We start from the raw sequence: 19,274 nt of genomic DNA, 5'->3' as shown, positions 1-19,274 counted from the left end.
TCCTCCTGCAAAGAGCTGCCTCCCTTTTAATGGCCCCATGCCTCCCCCACCCTGCACTATTTCAGGGATCAAGCCCTGGTGGAGCCCACCAGGAAACTCACCACAAAGAAAGAAGTAAACATCCTTCTCTTTTTGTCCAGCTTCCTTTCTATGAGGCTGATCCCTAAAGAATGTGCTAAACAGTGTAGAAATCTGGCAATGGACACCTTTTATACCTAAAGCGGGTCAATTTCCGGCCCCAGAGAAATCCTCACCCATGGCACAACTGAAACCCAGGAGAAGACAAGCAGACTGGAAAGGGACTCTTTTTAGTAGACTTTCTGTCTCAGTATGTACTAATGTGCTGGGTATCTTACAAGGCAATCCTTGGTTGGGATGCTGAAAAAAAACAAGAGTGGTCTGAAAAAACAGCCATTTCTCAGGTTGCAGTCCTATGGACACTTGCACAGAGTAAACCCATTGAACTGATGGGTCTTCTCAGTAAATGCGCATAGGACTAGACAGTAAATGACATTTAAAGGAATTCAGTGACTGCTGACTAGACAGCATGAACTCTCCTCTATGTGTAGCTCAGGTAAGATATAACTAGCTCATTACACGCTAGAAAAAAACAATCCAGAAAAAATGTATAAAGGCTTTCCCTCTGCTCATACACCATCTTGGGTAGTTGTGAGTTCATTTTTCAATAAGGGTTTGCACACTCGCTCAGGGCTCCAACAAAATAAAGGAGCAAGACCCACATAGAAATAACTGTGACCCTACAGAGTATCCTGGCAAGAAAACAGTGTTCCACCTGTTCTCTAGGCACATCTGCACACTGATGTATACACGTCTGTGTTTCAGGTTCAGCTGATATTCAGGTACATGTCACCTGCATCTTTCTGATGGCTTCACTATATGTCCACACCAGATCCAAAACTCTGGGGAATGAATGGCTATGATACTGAAATCTAACTTACTAAGGTGGCAATCCTAACCAATTTTCAAGCACCAAGGTAAGGGCAATGCAACTCAAGGGTACAAACATTGCTTTACCTTGAGGAGGCCTCCATGACTGCCCCCCCAACTGCAGGATGCAGCACATGCCCCACTGGCACAGCTATGCCAGTGCTGGAAAGTTAGTTTCCTATGCACACATTCCTGGGAGTAAGCCCCACTGAACACAATGGGACTTACTTCTGAGTAGACATGCATAGGCTTGTGCTGTAAGACAAGACCTATACAGTACAACTTTTCTGAGAGAAAGCTCCACTGAACTCAGTGGAACTTATTTCTGATTAGACATGCCTAGGAATGGGCTGAAAGCAATTGAATGCACACTGTTGTACATTACTTGGTAAATGGCCATCTGTATTCATCATTCAGCACAATGCCTGCAAATTTCAGGCCACCATGAATTTGGGAGAAGAACATTCAAGTGCATTCTCAGTCTATTTGCCTGGAACATAAATGAGGATTTATGTTTTCCTAATTCAGGCTCTCTCCCACCACACTTCATTTTCATATATTAATATTATTAATATATTGGTATTTAGGATCATTTAATAAACACAAATGGTATAAGGCCCTGAATTTTGCAAGGTTAATCAACAATGTTAATTGATAACATCTGACTAACCAACAATTTATTATTGAAAAAGTATTCCCCAAAGCCCATTCAAAAGTGAAATCTGGACATTTTGAAAATTCAAACAATTGAATTTAAATTACCCATCTTGCCCCCTCCCCCATTTCAGGAACCACAAATTAGACCAGCCATTTTCAACCACTGTACCGTGGCACACTGGTGTGCCGCGAATTGTCTGTAGGTGTGCCGCAGGAGTTTGAGGAAGATCATTTATTAGCAGGGCCATTGGGGGATGCGAGCCCCTCACCAACAGCATGGTATGCCTTCCATGCTGTTAGAAAAAAAAAAAACTCATGGTGTGCCTTGATAATTTTAGTACCTTGCCAGTGCGCCCTGGGACAGAAAAGGTTGAAAATCACTAAATTAGACAGCTCCACTGCACAGCAGACCTGGTTAAACCAACCAATGCAGTCACAATCTTACTGTCTGCAATAAACCTCTCTCTCTCATACACATACACTCACTCACACCCTTCATTGTTATATGCATAAATGCATCTAAGCAACCTAAGAACTCTGACCCCTAATGTTCCATTCAGGAATCCCTGCATATTTCCAGTCTCCCTCTTTTGTCAGTTTTAGTTTAATCTCACAGCCTGAAGTTCTTTTACCAAAGGATAGGATTCATCATCTACCCTGGAGCCCCTGATAGATCTGATAGTCAATTGCAGTAATTAATTATGAGGAACTCTCAAGAACAGGTAACAAAAGTGAGTAATTAGGGAGAAGACTGAACAGAGTGGGGAGAAGAGCGAACAGAGGGAGAACAGTATTTTACTTCTGGATAAATGTGCATAAGACTGAGCTGATGAAAAAAATTAAAGATGACCATTTTTAGAAATTAACTTTCTGTAGCCTTTGCAGAAGACACTCAGCAAAGCCCCCCCCCCCACCTCTTAGTGGCCTCTTTAGATTTCCATCTAGGATTCCACCTTGCCTGGAGAAAGATAACCCCAGACCATTTCAGCTCACACTGGGTTGAACAAGGAGAGGAAGACAAGAAAGAAGTAGATCACCAATTCAGGTCAGTGCTCCAGTAAATAGGGTAAGATGACACACCAACAGAGCACAGCCCACAAAAGGTACAGCAGCCTGTCACATAGAACTCTAGTATCAGACAGAACGGCAAGGCAGTCAGCACTGAAAGCTGCCTCTCTCAAACCAAGCAGTTGGCTATCTTTCCATTCTGCTAGATGGAAGCATTCTGTGTAACCTGTAAAGCCACATACTTTCAAGCCGAGTCAAAAGTTGGCGGAACAAACAGTATCTCACTTTCACTGGCATGCGTTCTACCCGTTGATCATTTCTGAAGACTGGAATTGCTCTTGATTGCAAAAACAGCAAAAGAAATCCAGATTTGTTGTTGTTGTTTTCGTCGTCCTTTATTACTAAAGCCTAAATCTGGAGGCGATTATGGGACGCCCACAGGACTGTCACAGCAAGCAGGCCACAGAGAGATGCTGTCCTCTCACCATGTTCAAGCGCGAGCACAATGGCAGGCCATGCCTCGTTTGGTGGCTTCCCACCGCCATCCCTCCCCCCACGTGCATGTGTCTGTCGACTGTGACAAACTAGGAAGCCACAGATAGACAGGCAGCAGGCACTAAGACCAGTTCCAACCTTGTCTGGTCCCACTGCTTTTCAGTCAAGCCAAGCAACCTGTGTACTACTCACCCCCACGCATCCAGGGTCTTCAGTGCAATCCCTGAAGACCAGATCTCATCGTTCAAATGGTACAGGGTTCTTCTTTGCCTGGTTCTTCTTGGAAGGAGGCAGTTGCTTTCTTAAACCACAAGATTGACTGAGGTTCAGTGAGAGAGAGGGGGGGGAGGCAAAAGGGGAGGGGCCACAAGGGGGGAAAAAAGGGCCTGGATGCTGTATAGAATCACAATGGAGGGAAATGCTTTATCAAGCCTAGATAGCCAAGCCAGCTCTGGGAACCAGAGGTGGAGGGTGGGCGGTTCACACACACACACACAGAGAGAGAGAGAAGAGAGAGAGAGAGAGAGGAATGTCCTGCAGGAGAAAGAGCTCAAGTGGTGTGGTCCCCTCCCTTGGCAGCAGATGTTCTTGCTCCCTCCCCAAGCCCTTGCCCCACATGCAAGGCAGCGACCACAGGCAATCGCAACCCCCCCCCACCCTTGTGAACTGAGGTCTAGTTTCTTTGCGAACTTGATGCGCGGGGTGGGGGGTGCGAGAGGGAGCCGTGGAATCCGGGCTGCGCTTCTCACCCACACCCTCCCCTCCCTCTCCCCTCCCCTTCCATCCTTCCCAGCGCTCGTGAGTCAAGCCTTAGCAATGCGTTCCCGTCATGTTACCAATTTGGAATGCGGGATCGGAGGGGCGGACAGAGCGCCGGCGAGGGATGCTGGCGGCGGCGGCGCGGGGGGGGGGGGGCGGACGATCGGGCTGTGTGGTCATCAGGGGGCACTTGGCGCGCGTGGGCGGGTCGGTGAGACCGAGCACGTGGGTCCTCCGCGGGGGTTCCCCAAAGGCGCAGCAGCCCCAAGAGCACAGGGCCCCATCTCATCCAACTTTCCAGCGCTGATGCAGGCGTGCCATGGGGCATACACTGCCTCCTGCGGTGGGGAGGCAGTCACAAGGGTCAGGGGGCGTTCGTTCCCTTACTTTGGGGTTGCATTGCAGCTGCACCGATGCTGGAAAGTTGGAAGGGATTGGGCCCACAGGCTCCTCCCCAGCAGTCCCCACTGAAATGGGGGCATTTTCAGATGACTCTGCTCTCCAACGGTGCAGTCCTAAATGGTCTTACCTGGGAGGAAGCTCCATTCAACCCAGTAGGACCGACATCTGAGCAAACGTGTGTAGGGTTGTGCTGCACAGGGGCGAGATTGTGTTTATACTGCCCCAGAGCAATTTTTTTCTCCCCATTGTGCATCCTATATGGTTAATGAGTTGCTTTTAAACACCACCCACTGCCTTGATGGGAATGGAAAAGAGGGATATAGCTACATACATTGACAAAGTAAATAAATGCACAGGACCCTCACACATCCATGCTCCAGGCAGGTCACCCTAAAGTGGGATAGAATTTCCTGCCCAGGCCACTCAGGTTATGCTCACGTGAACATGAGTGGACATGATTAAGGCTGCAATCCTATACACACATTCTTGGGAGAAAGCTTCACAATGTTTCTTCTGAGTAGACACGCATAGGATTGTGATGTATGTTGCACACGCATTTCAATGTGATGTGAACACTCTTCCACTCTTTCTGCCACCCCAAGAGAACACATTTCATTGAAAATGTGGATGTCTTAGAGCCCAATCCTATGCATGCAAATGTGGATGTCTTAGAGCCCAATCCTTACTCAGAAGTAAGTCCCATTATAGTTAATGCGGCTTACTCCCAGGTAAGTCTGGATAGGATTGTAGCCTTAGCTCAGAACTCTTTTAAGTTTTATAAGGCAAGCAATACCTTTATACCCCAGTGTTTTCTGCATATCTATGCAACAGGTTTAAACTAGTTGAAAAGTCGTTTTCACTATCCAGAGACTCCTGGGACCAACACTTGGTGGTGGTGTGTGTGTGGTTCTCCAGTCAGAAAATTCTCAGCACCCTTCTCAAACTACACTTTTCATCGCTGATGCAATTTGGATCCCAGAAACAATTTCGTTAAACGTGATAAACTTTTTTAGGGTGACTAGAGAAGGCTTGCTGTTGCTTGTTCTGTTTTTATAATTGCCAACTGCCCTAATTTGTTACTTGTATCAATTGGCATTTCTAAATACTGAGGCTATGTGTTGGAGTATAATAATTTTTGGCTCCCGCATGAGTTCAACTAGAAATATTATACTTGATGTCCTTAATGGGAATGGCAAATGCTGACATCTGGAAATTCAAATGAGAGATAGGGTTTACCATTCATGCTCATTGCCCCCAGACAAAGCTGGCAGACCTTAGCATACATGTAGACAGATAATCGCTTGTAGGGGAGGGGGAAACGACTCTGTGGTAAAATTGTGCAAATTCAGGAGGATCCATTTCAATCCAACTAGATTTGACTTTTAACCAGACCCTCTATGCCTAATAAAGGTTTGTTGAGTTTTAACCAGACCCATTTATTTTCGGTTATTTGGAGTAATTCAGTACAGTGCATTGGGAATAAGCCGGTGATTTGGAAAAACAGGGCGGAAGCTGGAATCCTTGTATTACAGGAACTAATGAATGAGGAAGACACATTACTGCCTTTTCGATCGTTTAAAAATACAGTTCAGCTCGAGTCAAAGCATAGCTGGCAAACGTATGCAATTATGATATCTGTTAACGGCAGTATTTGGTCCAGATTCCTGCCTTGTCTCTAGGATCGTACCTGATGGAATAAGTGTTAGCTATAAATTTAAAAAAAGAAATATAATTGTGGACAATGCTTGAAAGAGTTCTTAGGAACCATAATTAGATCCCTGAAGGAAAGTAAGGGCGAGATGGAAACTGGATATTACTGTACAGTAAATTGCTGTAACAGAAAAAGAAACTAAGGCTCCACGGAACTTTCTGCATGTCATGTCATGTCATATATAATAGTTGGTTTTATAGTGTGAAACCTCTTCAGATTCTATTCTGAATGATTTAATCCTGCCGAGTTTCTTTCAGTATTGATTTTGTTTTGTTTGTATATATTTTGCTGTCCTGATCCTGATAAAAATCCTGATGTTTTTATGATTTCATTATTTTCACTTTACATTTCTTTGGTAGATGCTTTATTTGGTTGTCATCTCATGCTGCAGTTGAAAAAAAAAAGCAGGTTATAAATACTTAAAATAAAAGTGTGTGTATGAGTGAAAACAATGAAAAATGAAAGTGTGCCCACATTTTTATCTATATTAGTTTACCATAGACAATAGAAACAATAGAAAAAGATAACCATGTTATGGTAGTTGGTGCAGTTCTATAGAACATGGTTATCTTTTTCTATTGTTTGTGTATAAGACTCCTCCTCTTGTTAGGATCTCCTTTATAGGACAATAAACCTGTGTGATGTATGCAGTATTAAGGAAAATTACCCAGCATTTGTTCTCAAAAGAAACTGTTCCAGTTCAATGATGTAGTGTAGTTATGTTGAAAATGATATAATGTAAGTGGGCACTACAAGAAAATGTTGTAATGCATATCTAACCCCACCAGGAATGCTACTGTTCTGGGCTCCAGCCAGCCCTGTTCAATCATGCTGTTCAGAGCTCATATTCAGAGCCCAGCTGGTGGTCCTGCCATTCCCCCTTTTAATTCGAACTCAGTGTCAGTGCACAAGCAAAATCTTTGTCTGAAGAGAAGGGAAGGTTTCAGGAGAGAAGAACGGGAACATTTTTTTTCCTTTCCCACCCATTCTGATACCTTTCCCTGGCACTGAAGGGCCCAGAATCAGGGCTGCCCATGTAGCACAAGCAAGAAATCTTAAACCTTGTAATGTGCATCGCTCCAACCCTAATCCCTACTTCCCCATCCTGTATACTCATTTTCCATTTCTTTTTTCACTAACAGACACCATCAATATTCTGTAACTCGGCAGCCCTCAACATTGCATAGATTCTGTTTAAGCTATTTCTGCCCAACCTTGCATGTACACAACAGGGACAAAATGTGTACACCTTTGGGCTGGGCAAAAATGGGTTAAAAATTAATATACAACTTTTTGGATTCTCCAAAGTATGCAGAAATCACTACTTCTTTTTTCTTTTTGGTTGGGGACTGACAACAGTTATAGCAGGTGTAAAATGGGTATAACAATATTTCTCCTATTGTGGGTGGGTTGCGAGCTAATTTCAGATGGGTCTCCATTCATTTCAATAGGTGGCTGCATTTGGGGAAATGTTACAGATCTGCACTTTTAACAGTCTACTATATATATTCTTTTAACAATGACAGTAAATCAGACTTACTCCTGGGTAAGTGTGGGTAGGATGGCAACCTAGGATTGTTAAAATTTTCCTGTTTGATGATGTCACTTCTGGTCATGACATCACTTCTGGTGGGTCCTGACAGATTCTCATTCTAAAAAGTGGGTCCCGGTGCTAAAAGTTTGAGAACCACTGGTATAGGATTGTAGAGAAGATATGCCCTTTGAGGAGCACAGAGACATCCCAGGAAATCCAAGTGAGCCCCACTGAAAAGTGGCATTAGAGCTTTATAAGGCATATTTTCCACTCAGCAAAGCGCAAGCAGTTTCAGAGGGGACAGATGCGCATGCAGCATCCAGCTGACTTCTGCAGTCCACGTAAATCCAATTTCATCCTAATCCCTATCTATTGACACTGTATTAAAACAACAAAATATATGTAGACTGTAGGGTTTGATGGGAGTCTATGAAGAAAAGTTTTTTTCACATAATCACTCCCCATAGTTTAGCATGTGCTTACCAGTACAAAGGCATATGAAACTGCCATTCTAATTCTGTGCACACGAAGCATTAGTGGATGTGGCTTTCAGATCCAGCTCCTGCCAAGTAAGCAAGGGCTTTGTGGAAGGGGGGGATTTCTGGACCCCCTGAGAAAGGACCAGAAATAAGCTGCTTTCTTGTTTACTTGTCACAGGAGTTGGCTGAAGGTCTGTCACATTGCTTGTTTTGGCCTATTGGTCATTCATATGACTCTTGTATGCCTGGCTGGTGGTCCTGCCATTCCCTTCTCTAATTAGAGCTCTGTATTGGTGCACAAGCCAAATCTTTGTCTGAATTTCCAAAAAGCCAGGATCTTTTGCTTTGGGTTCCAAACTCTGATATCTGTCATGAAGCTTTAAATGTACCAATGCATCAGGAAACAAGGCAGCCATGGCTTCCTCTCTGGTCCTGGTAGCCACCAACTACTCCGTATTACACTTGGGAGTCCTGATTCTTAGAGCAGGTGGGGGAAGGGGCAGGAAACAGGGCAAGGGAAAGAATGAGCTGGTTAAGCTACAGCTTCCCCTGTTTTCATTTGCATCAAAGAGTGTAAAGTTACTGTGCAGATCTCTGAGATGAAAACTGGCAACCCTAGGTTCTAATCCTATCCAACTTTCCAGCACCAATGCAGCTGCACAGCAGCCACAAGGTAAGGGAACAAGCATTCCCTTACCTTGAGGAAGGCTCCATGACTGCCTCCCCACCACAGGATGCAGTACATGCCCCATTGGCGTGGCTGCTTCGGTGCTGAAAAGTTAGATAGGATTGGGCCCCTAGTCAGGTACTGCTTCCCTTCAGAACAGAGCCTGGATCTTGTGATAGAGGTCCCTCAACATGTTGTCAGGCTTGGGAAATAGAACTTTCCAGGCTTTCAATATGGAGGTAGAATCTCCAACACACCATCCCTTTGATGGGCTGCATCAGGCTGGCACTTGTCCTGAACTGTCCTGTTGGTGTACAATCCATTTATAGACAGCACACCAAGACTATTAGCCAATCTGAACTGGCCTTTTAGGCCTATAGGTGGCCTAATTACAGAATTAGCTCTGAATTCTGTTGGACCCTGAGTTCTCTGCCATTCCCCTACACTTTCACTGCTTGGTACTGAGCTTACCTGTTCCAGGACATGCTGGGTCCTTCATTGATGCCAGCGGGATGATGCAGACCTTCCCACTGGCACTGCTAACTCCAGTGCTGTCTCAGTGTGCTTTATGGCATATTTGTGACAGGCCAGTGGAGCACTTGTTCTACAAGGGAGATCCTAAGGACCCTGTTAGGCAGACACCAATCTGCTAATCCAGTCAGTAGATTCAGAGTCAAAATGCCAAAGATATACACACCTGAAAAGGTGTGTAGATATAGATGTAATACAGGTATTCAACATTAAACTGAAAAAAATATATTTTAAGTACATTATTATGAGCATTAGTGGTGTGTGGGTTGCACTGACATTGCCCTTGTGAAAGCAATGTGCAAAGCTGTAGTAGCTGAAGTAGCTACTACATTGCCTTCTTGTGCTGAGGCCTTCTGGGTTTGCCTCCTAAAAAGACAGTATGCAACCGATGTGGAGCCCTCCATGTGTGAGAACTGTGGCAATTGCCCATGTTAAAAAGGCTGTGGGTTCCTTTGTGCAAATGCAGCCACAACTGTGATCCCAGTTGTGGTCTCACCAACTCCCATAGGAAGGCTTGGTCACCATTTCTGCACAAGAGCTGAGAAGGCATCACAGAAGCAGAGGCTGGGTTTCGAGGCCTTGTCAAAAGAACATCAGAAAGAACCCGGCGGGATCAGACCAAAGAAAGAGAAACCCATAAGCAGGCCCCCTTCTGCTGCTGCCCTCACTGCGGCTTCCCTTTAGCCACCGTGGCTAATAGGTCTTGAAGCCATTGTGTCACCTTGGCACACTGGAGGATCTTGCTTCAGGGGGCTGAGGGAGCCAGCTCTTTGGTGTTACCCTCCCCCAGCCCAGACAGGTCAGAACTTCTCATGGGAAAAGGGCATTGGAGAAAAGCCTATTCAGACACAGAACAGAAGCGGCAGTGCTAAATATGGAGCCTGCAATCCTCCCTCCCGTCTTCCCGCCCCGCCCCCCTGCACAGGCTGTTTTATGCTGATGAATGAGGCTTTGAGCATCCCCATGAATACAGCATGGAAGACGCTGCGTGTTGCTTTTCACCCCAAGGGGATTCCCTTATCAAGAGCTTTTTTTCCCCCCTCTGTTTTGCAAGAAGCTTGCTAGACAAGAGGGTTGGACAAAGCAAGGGTTTGCTGCTGCTTAGGGCAAAGATGAAACCATTCCCTCTTGTGTTCATTGTCTTCCTTTCAACATCCCTGCTCAGCTTACCTTCCCTGGTATCATGTGCCACACTGCATCAAAAGGCACTGTGTTGTTAGGGATCAGAAAAAGGGCCATTTTACTCCACCTCTCCTTCAGATACCAGAAAGAACAGGTGGGGCATTGCTCTGTCCTTTGCTCTTACTGCACTGCCTACACGCCACAGCAAATCTTTCTGTGAAAATGTGAGGATGAATGTTTGCTTCCATGTCTGGAACTAGGTAAGGAGCAAAGAGGAAAGACAGCATTTCAGAATAAGAGGAGGCTTTTCTGTGCAAAACTGGAAGAATTAAGATGATCATATGCTCATGGCCAGGCTTGCGAATGGAGCTTTCATGTGGGATAGTCCGAACTATTTATTCAGTGACATTACTGGTATACAGCTTTTCAACCACAATGGATCTTCAAGGCCCTGTGCAATTTCTCAATCAGACTGATAAAAAGGTGTGATTGCCTTCACAATGAATTAGTCAGAATACTGAGTAGTATCATCAGTGTCAATGATGTTGTTTATTTTCATGTTATAAAAATTCCACCCTGTCTTTTTATCATTTGGTAGGGACTCAAGGCAGCTTCTAATCTCAATTAAAAATCACAGCCAGGTCAAAAATCCAATTAAACAAACAGCAGCAAATGAAATAAAATCAGGGGAGGAATAACAAATTAAGCAAACTTTATAAAGAGCCATGTCTTCAAATTGCAGTGGCATACTGGCAGGGAGGGAGATCACCACACAATATCAGGCAAGGTTGAGTGGCAACCTTCAGTCTCGAAAGACTATGGTATAAGCCTACAGCACCCAGTATTCCCAGGCGGTCTCCCATCCAAGTACTAACCAGGCCTGACCCTGCTTAGCTTCTGAGATCAGACGAGATCGGGCATGTGCAGGGTGGGTTCCATATTATGGGGGTGGCCAATGAGAAGTCCCACACATTTACTCCAGCTGAACCTCAGCAGGCTGCAGCACCCACAAGAGGGCTTCCCTTCCTCATCTTAAGCCATTTCTGCCCAACGTTGCATTTATACGTACAAGAGAGATAAAATGTGTACACCTGTGGGCTGAGCAGAAATGTGTTAATGAAGTGATAAGACTCATATATGGAGTAAGGTGATCCATTGGGTATCTCGGCCCCAAACCATTTAAAACAGCAAAGGTAATAACCAGCACCTTGAATCAGTCCCAGAAACAAATTGGTGCAACTGAAACAGTGGTAAGACATGATCAAACCGCCTTGCACATCAGTCTACTCTACACTCTGGCTGCTGCATTTTGTGCTAGCTGAAGTTCCCAAGGGATCAACTGATGACTTAAAAAAAATGGAACTGTACTGTAAATATCATGTGGGGATGACTGGGTTAGGAATTACAGCAGGGACTAATTGCTGAAGCCCCTCCCCCCCACCCCATCACAGCCTTTTGCACCCTCTCTGTGCAATTAAAAAAAAATTAAAACCATCAAACTCACACATTCTTTATAACATGTTGTTTGAACTTGGGAGTAAACAATACTGAACTCAACAGGATCTTTCAAGGAAACCTGCACAAGATCAAACTATGGGTCTACAGATAAGGCAACTGAATGGGACCTCCCTGTTCAGGGGCAATGTACCTGAATACCAGGTGCTGGGAATTAACATCAGGGGACAGCAGCAAGTGCTGTGACCTAAACCCAACCCTGTAGGTCACTCTCAGGTCCAACATGAGAGGAGGCGGAAAGGCAGATCATGGCTTCAACCTCAACATCATTGGAAAGGCAAAGGTACCCCTTCCATGAGTTCTCCCCTCGCTGAGATTCACATGAGAAAGTGCTCACAACAGTCTGGAGTCTGGAGTTTAAGATACTCACAAAATTTCTGGTTGCCACAGCTTTGAATGGCGGAGAACTAACCACCAGCGGCCACAGCCAACATGAGGACTCCCCAACGGACCACCAGAGAGGGCAGAGATCGGACTGCCTGCAGCCATTAACAAAAGCAGCAATGCACCAATCCTTCTCTATAAATAACTACCGTATTTTTCGCTCTATAAGACGCACCTGACCATGACGCACCTAGTTTTTAGAGGAGGAAAACAGGAAAAAAAATTCTGAACCAAATAGTGTAATAAAATATGTCTCTCCACTGCTCTGTTTCCATGCTCCTTAGCATATTTTACTACCTCTAGTTTGAAAGGAATTTTATATGCTAGCCTTTTCTGCTTTATCATCCTTGCACTGGTAGAATGAGGTACTGTAGTATTTTTCTGCAAGTGCATTGACACTAAGCATTACATTTGCATTACCATTGAGCGCCTGCATTTGCATTACAATTTGCATTTGCATTACCATTGCATTTGCATTACCATTGAGCGCAGGCAGGACCCTGGTCAGGGGCAGAAGCACCTGCCAAGGAGGCTCTGCTGCCCTGAGAACACCTGCAGCTTTGCAGTATTCGCTCCATAAGACGCACACACTTCTCCCCCCACTTTTTTTGGGGGGAAAGTGCATCTTATGGAGTGAAAAATACGGTAATAAATATCTAATAATTCTTTAATAAATCTCAAATTATTACAAATTTAATTGTATTTTTTGCATGCAGGGGGTGGAGGCGGTGTTGCATGTGATCCATGAAGATTATAAGATTATAGGCAGGAGGTCTGGTCTAGAGGGTTGAGCCTCCATTTGCCTGAAGATAACATCCGAAGGTTGCCAGTTCGAGGCCACCGGCACCGTGCGACCTTGAAGCAGCTGACAAGCTGAGCCGAGCTATTCCATCTGCTCTGAGTGTAGGAGGATGGAGGCCAGAATGTGCGACCAGATCAAGAAAGAAACATCTGAATGTTGTGGTTTCTCGAAAGATAGAAACCTTCTTTTAAATTGTAAAAATCCCTACGAGGATTTAAATTTGCCTGCCTATGTAAACCGCCTTGAATAAAGTCTAAGTAGAAATCTGAGGACCAAGAAAGGCGGTATAGAAATACCTGTATTATTATTATTATTATTATTATTATTATTATTATTATTATTATTATTATTATTATTTTTCCTCAGTGGCCCACAGGTTCCTAAAGGTTGGGAACCACTGTTCTGAAGTATCTGGTGCTGCTGGGTCAACTAGGGACATGCTTCACTATTTGATGCAGTCTGGCAGCAATGAAGTTCTTATTTGGGATTTTGGCACCAGGACTGCCTCTCTCCATAGATGGCAGGTAATGCACACGATTGTGTGTCTTCAGCAGAAGTACATCTTTGGCAGACTTGCAGCAGCTCGCAACAAGGCTTGGACTAAAGTTTAAACAACCCAGGAGTTCCCTAGAGTGGAGTGGAGGTGATGAACGCAATCACTTTGCAAGAAGATAAGGCAGAGATATGTTCACACACTGCATCTACAACATTCTGCACTAAATTATGTGCTGAGACATTCCCCAAATCCTTCAACTTGGTAAATGGAACATGACATAATATTCAAGTTTGTTTTTTTTAAAGTGCTGGCCATCAATAGAAGACAAGATCATCTTTAGAATCCTCATTTTCATTCATTTTATAGGAACACACTAGAACCAAAAGAACCTCAAAATAAATTGTGTGCCCTAACTCACAATTCCACTGCTTAAAAACAGACCCTACTAAAGTCCAGCTTTAGTTGACATTCTACCAGCTATTGTCCACTTTCTGGCAAATCAGATATTCTTAGCTAGTGCTTTCAATTTCACTAAAGAGCAGAGGAGGGGACAGTAAAAGGAACGGTGGTAGGACAGGCTAGAAAGATACTTTTGAATTGCATTCCAGGATGGTATGGGTCAAGAGTAGGGAAGTGTCTTCTCTTGTAGTAGCTGGAGAGAATATAGGGACATTTAACACAGGAAAACATTATCTTGTGAATGCTAGATATGCAGAAATACTGATGCAGGGCAGGGCCAAATTAAGCTAGTGCCAGGCCTGTAGCATATGTTATAAAAGGGGCCCTAAATTACCTGTTCCAGTGCATGCTGGTCTATGGATGGACTTCTGCTGTAACAGGCCTTCCTGCTGGTGCCTTGAACTCTTCTACTATCACAACTTGTGCTCCCTCATTGCCGAGACACAGTAGAATTGTGCCGACAGTAAGGTTGAATTTGAACAAAATTATTTATTTACGTTATTAATGATATCCATAATGATTACATGGTTGGCAACCTTCAGTCTCGAAAGACTATGGTATAAGCCTACAGCACCCGGTATTCCCAGGTGGTCTCCCATCCAAGTACTAACCAGGCCTGACACTGCTTAGCTTCCAAGATCGGATGAGATCAGCAAACCAGTCCTCCAACCCTGCAGCATACAGCTCCCCTGACATGTAAACCACAGAGTTGCCAGATTGTGAGATGCCAATTTCACCAGTGACAGTTTAGTGTGGGGCACTAAAAAAATGCAGGGCCCATAGCATATGCTACTTTTTGCTGCTAGGTTAATCTGGTACTGATGCAGGGGAAGATTCCAGAGTGATAATCAAAGCATGTTTAAAAGTACCTGTGAGTTTTGAGGCCAGTGATATAACAGTTATGGTGCTTAGCAAAACCTTTGTCATTCTCAATGTATGTTGAAGAAGTGAAGTTGATTAGAGTGGATCTCACCTGGATATGATGCTTTTCAAAAAAAATTTGTTTCTTCAAATCTGCATGCACCCCTATGTTCAGGACAGAAAAACAAGAAATGCCAATAGCTAAAAGAATAAACAGTGTTATGTACTCGGTGTCCCACCTCCCCAAGTGGTGAGAAGTCCTTGAGGCACAGAGTTCCCTGGGTTCTAGTTTCAATTACAGGAGAGGTCATGGGAGGCTTCTGGTTTCTTTGTACTATGTACTTTCTTTAAAAATAGTAACACCACCAAATATACATTAGATAAGTGATTTTCAACCATTTTCATCTCACGGCACACTCACAAGGCACTAAAATGGTCAAGACACAAACATCCGTTTCTTGATGATTGACAAGGCACACCATGCTGCTGGCCAGGGCTCACATCCCTCAGTCGCCCTACTAAGAAATGATTCTTCCCCAGACGCTGGCAGCACACCTGCAGACCATTCACACACACAAATGTGCTGCAGCGCACTGATTGAAAACAACTGATTTAGATGGCTAGGAATCACGTTGCTCAAAACAAAACCTGCCACGTGTGTCTTCCGAACATGTCTGCAGCCATTAGCCACCTGCCCTTCCTCTCTGCTTCCATTTCAGTCTCTCAGCCCAAATCCTGCCTCTTCCAGAATCAACAGCACATGCTGCCTTTGTCTTTCTCACTGATCATACAAAGGGAGAAGTGAGTCACCAGACACCCACACCTTAGTCTTGTGTGGACTCAGGTGTGAGTGTCACATCATAGTTTTGTAGGGCCTCAGGTGTGAGTGTCAAGTGACTCACTTCTCCCTTTTTGTGGTCACTGGGCCTTCAGAATCCCGTACATAGAAAGAGGGTTCTGACAGACCCTCCCATTCAGGACCATCAGGGAGTAGTTAAGCACCCTTAGCTAGCCTCCTGGCTTATTGGCTTAACCAAAGCCTGCATCCCATCCTGTGCCTGTATTCCAGATCATTGGATTCTTAGCTTAACACAAAGGACTAACCAGAATCACATAGGAGCAGTTGATCTAGCAGCGAAATTACAACTCCCAAAACTCATTTCCCTTATCCTGTAACAATGTGATTCCATTCACATTCCATTCATTATAACCAGTATTTCAGAGTCCTGGCTGAACTCTTCCAAGCCTTGGTGTGGAATTCTGACCCTCTGTCTTTTCTTGTCTAGAGCCACAGTGCATCAGGCTGCAGGAGGTCCTGGAGCAAAGCCCGGCATTCTCCCCTCCCCCTTAGCAGGCAGCAGAACCACCACCTCCTCCCCACCAATCAATGGGAGTATCCCCTAGACTAGAGACCCTACAGTGAGAGAACTCCGGGAGAGCCACCCACTTGTCACTGGCACCCTAGTGCCAGTGATACAAATTGCTTGACAATTGTATGCTGCTGCTGCTGCTACTACCACTGTAATACAGTTGCTGCTGATACTGGGGGGATTCAGAAAAGTTGGCCCAGCCAGGTGCCCATAGGTCCTTGACTGGTCCTAACCTAGCTGGCTCCTGCTCTACACGTTACAATAACAGCATTTTGACTGGCATGCTTAAAAATTACTCTTTTTAAGAAAAACAAAAAACAGAAAACAGCCACAGCCCTGCCCTCCCAACCCACATCAGAACCACAAGGAGATGTGTTAACCTTTTTGCCTGTACTAGTCTTCATGTGAAAAATCCCACGTCCCAAAAGTGCTATTTGTGGCTTAGGGTTATCGTTTTTCTCCTTGGCAGAACTGTTTTGCATTTAACAGTAGCATGCCCACAAGAATTCAAAAAATGAGACACCTTTTCCATCCACTGCATTTCTATCCTTGTCATTCATGTTCCTTGTCTACCATGCAACCAGCATAACCAAGCCCAAGGGATGGCCCATCCATGAGGCCAAGTGAAACAGTCACTTCAGGCAGCAGATTGGTAAGGGGCTCCTATCTCTGTCCACCTGCTTGCCTCCCCTGCTCTTCAATTCTCCTTCTACTTCCTGGTTTGGAAAGGGAAGATGAGAGCAGAGAGGAAGAGGAAATGCGGAGGGGAAAAGAGAGCTGAAGACTAGAGAGTGGGCGGAACAGAAGCTGGCACATCATTGGGTAAGGAGAGCAGCATTATGTGTACTACCTCATGTGGCAGGAGGTCTGTACAAATCTATGGTAAGGCCACACCTGGAGTATTGTGTCCAGTTCTGGTCGCCGCATCTCAAAAAAGACATAGTGGAAATGGAAAAGGTGCAAAAGAGAGCGACTAAGATGATTACGTGGCTGGGGCACCTTCCTTATGAGGAAAGGCTACGGCGTTTGGGCCTCTTCAGCCTAGAAAAGAGACGCTTGAGGGGGGACATGATTGAGACATACAAAATTATGCAGGGGATGGACAGAGTGGATAGGGAGATGCTCTTTACACTCTCACATAATACCAGAACCAGGGGACATCCACTAAAATTGAGTGTTGGGAGAGTTAGGACAGACAAAAGAAAATATTTCTTTACTCAGCGCGTGGTCGGTCTGTGGAACTCCTTGCCACAGGATGTGGTGCTGGCGTCTAGCCTAGACGCCTTTAAAAGGGGATTGGATGAGTTTCTGGAGGAAAAATCCATTATGGGGTACAAGCCATGATGTGTATGCGCAACCTCCTGATTTTAGGAATGGGTTATGTCAGAATGCCAGATGTAGGGGAGGGCACCAGGATGAGGTCTCTTGTTATCTGGTGTGCTCCCTGGGGCATTTGGTGGGCCGCTGTGAGATACAGGAAGCTGGACTAGATGGGCCTATGGCCTGATCCAGTGGGGCTGTTCTTATGTTCTTATGTTCTTGGGCTGGCCCTGTCCCATCTTGTACCGTACATGAATACTGCCAAGTTCAATGGAGTTCCTTGCCATAAAAATAAACATAGGATTGCAGTCATAAAGGCACAAGCGCACTGACAAAAAAAAGAAAAAAAGATGGCAACTCTGTAGTTTCCCTGCTTAGACCACAAGTGAAAAGTTTCCAACTATTATCCCTTGTTATTTTCCCCCTCCTGGACAGAGAAACATTCAGACCTCAAAGCCTGGGATTTGCTCTGACAATGTATATCTTGGAGGTGTCGCACAGGAAGGGCACTTGTTTGGCATCTCTCACTCACAGCCTCGGCTCTGAGGCAACTGCAGTGGCAGCAACAGCTGATCTCCATTTTCTGATGATTAACCCCAGTTGCGATTCCTGATCTTTGTCTGCCTGGAGCTATATATAGCTGCTCCAAATAGCAAAAGGGGGCATGGGGATGGGGAGAAGTATGTGCAGCTGTTTGCCCCCCTTCCTACCCCAGTCCCTGGAGGGGAGATTCAAATATTCCAACAAAACAGGAAGACTGTAGAGGGGGGGGGAAGGTGAATGAGGAACAGCTGCTGAAGGAAAGAAATGAAGTGCACCCCATAGGGAAGGCCCAACAGACTTCAGGAAATGGACAAACATCCACAGATGCTTTTTGGAAGAGACTTCATTAAGATTCTACCTAGGGATGGGGGAAGCCTAAGCCCCTTTCTGTGTTTAAAACAAAACAAAACAAAAAAACTTTATTCTGAAAGGGGATGAACTTAGCAAACTAAACAGAGACTCAGCAGGGAGAGATGGTTCTGATTTAATGGCCTAATCCTTGTCACCCTCATGCAAAATCACTGCTGTGCCCCCCAACTTGTAAGGAAAAAGTCTCCCACTGTTTTTCACAAGGGCCATATCTGAGGTCCGTGGGAGGAAAAAGACTGGAGAAGAGCTTGGGTTCCCTCCCTGGGTTTGTATTGGTAAACGCCAGGACTGAATTCACCTTGCTGTGATGTGAAGCAGGTACTGGGGTTGCTGACTTTTCAGCCAGATTCTGTAGCTGGGCCTTTAACAGCCATTATGTATTCAGACATTCGTTGGTGATCATGTAGAATTGGATACTCATGTCTGCGTCGCAGACATAGGAGCAGATTTGCTTCAATGTTTTCCTTCTCGTCAGTTGGAGAATGCTACTTACCTGCACTGATTCTACACTGTGAACTGGTCCAGGGTATTTTGAGGATGTTCCTTCTATATAACTTTATTTACTTAAATCACTTTCCTCCTCCTTCAGCTTTTGCACTTCTGCTTTCCATATACTGCACAGTGTTCTTCCCCATTTCAAAGCCTTTTCAAACCCCCCCCCCCCCAAAAAAAAATCTGCAGCACAAAACTGACTGTGTCAGTGCAGATGTGAAGAACCCCAATAGAGGGGGTGAGTTGGGCTGCTGCTGAAGACCTCTCTAATTGTTGCAGTGGGAGAAGAGAACGTGGAGGGAGAAGCCCAGAGTCAAACCCAGGGCTTTTGGCACCCAGGACAGCGTTGT

General features: G+C 45.0%; 1 protein-coding gene across 1 annotated transcript in view; it reads right to left on the bottom strand.

The window, feature by feature from the left end:
• HDAC7 (histone deacetylase 7) overlaps positions 1-3,389 on the bottom strand; it is a 207,080-nt gene extending 203,691 nt beyond the window's left edge. Inside the window, exon 1 of the mRNA XM_066613846.1 lies at positions 3,301-3,389. Coding sequence (XP_066469943.1) covers positions 3,301-3,310 — 10 coding nt within the window. The 5' untranslated portion in view covers positions 3,311-3,389. The remainder of the gene's footprint in view (positions 1-3,300) is intronic.
• Positions 3,390-19,274: the final 15,885 nt, after the last annotated feature.

The sequence above is a fragment of the Tiliqua scincoides genome, chromosome 2, assembly GCF_035046505.1.
Source record: "Tiliqua scincoides isolate rTilSci1 chromosome 2, rTilSci1.hap2, whole genome shotgun sequence".
In the NCBI taxonomy this organism is placed as follows: Eukaryota; Metazoa; Chordata; class Lepidosauria; order Squamata; family Scincidae; genus Tiliqua; species Tiliqua scincoides.
The sequence above is the reverse complement of the archived record's forward strand: the minus strand, read 5'-3'. Positions and strand labels throughout refer to the sequence as shown.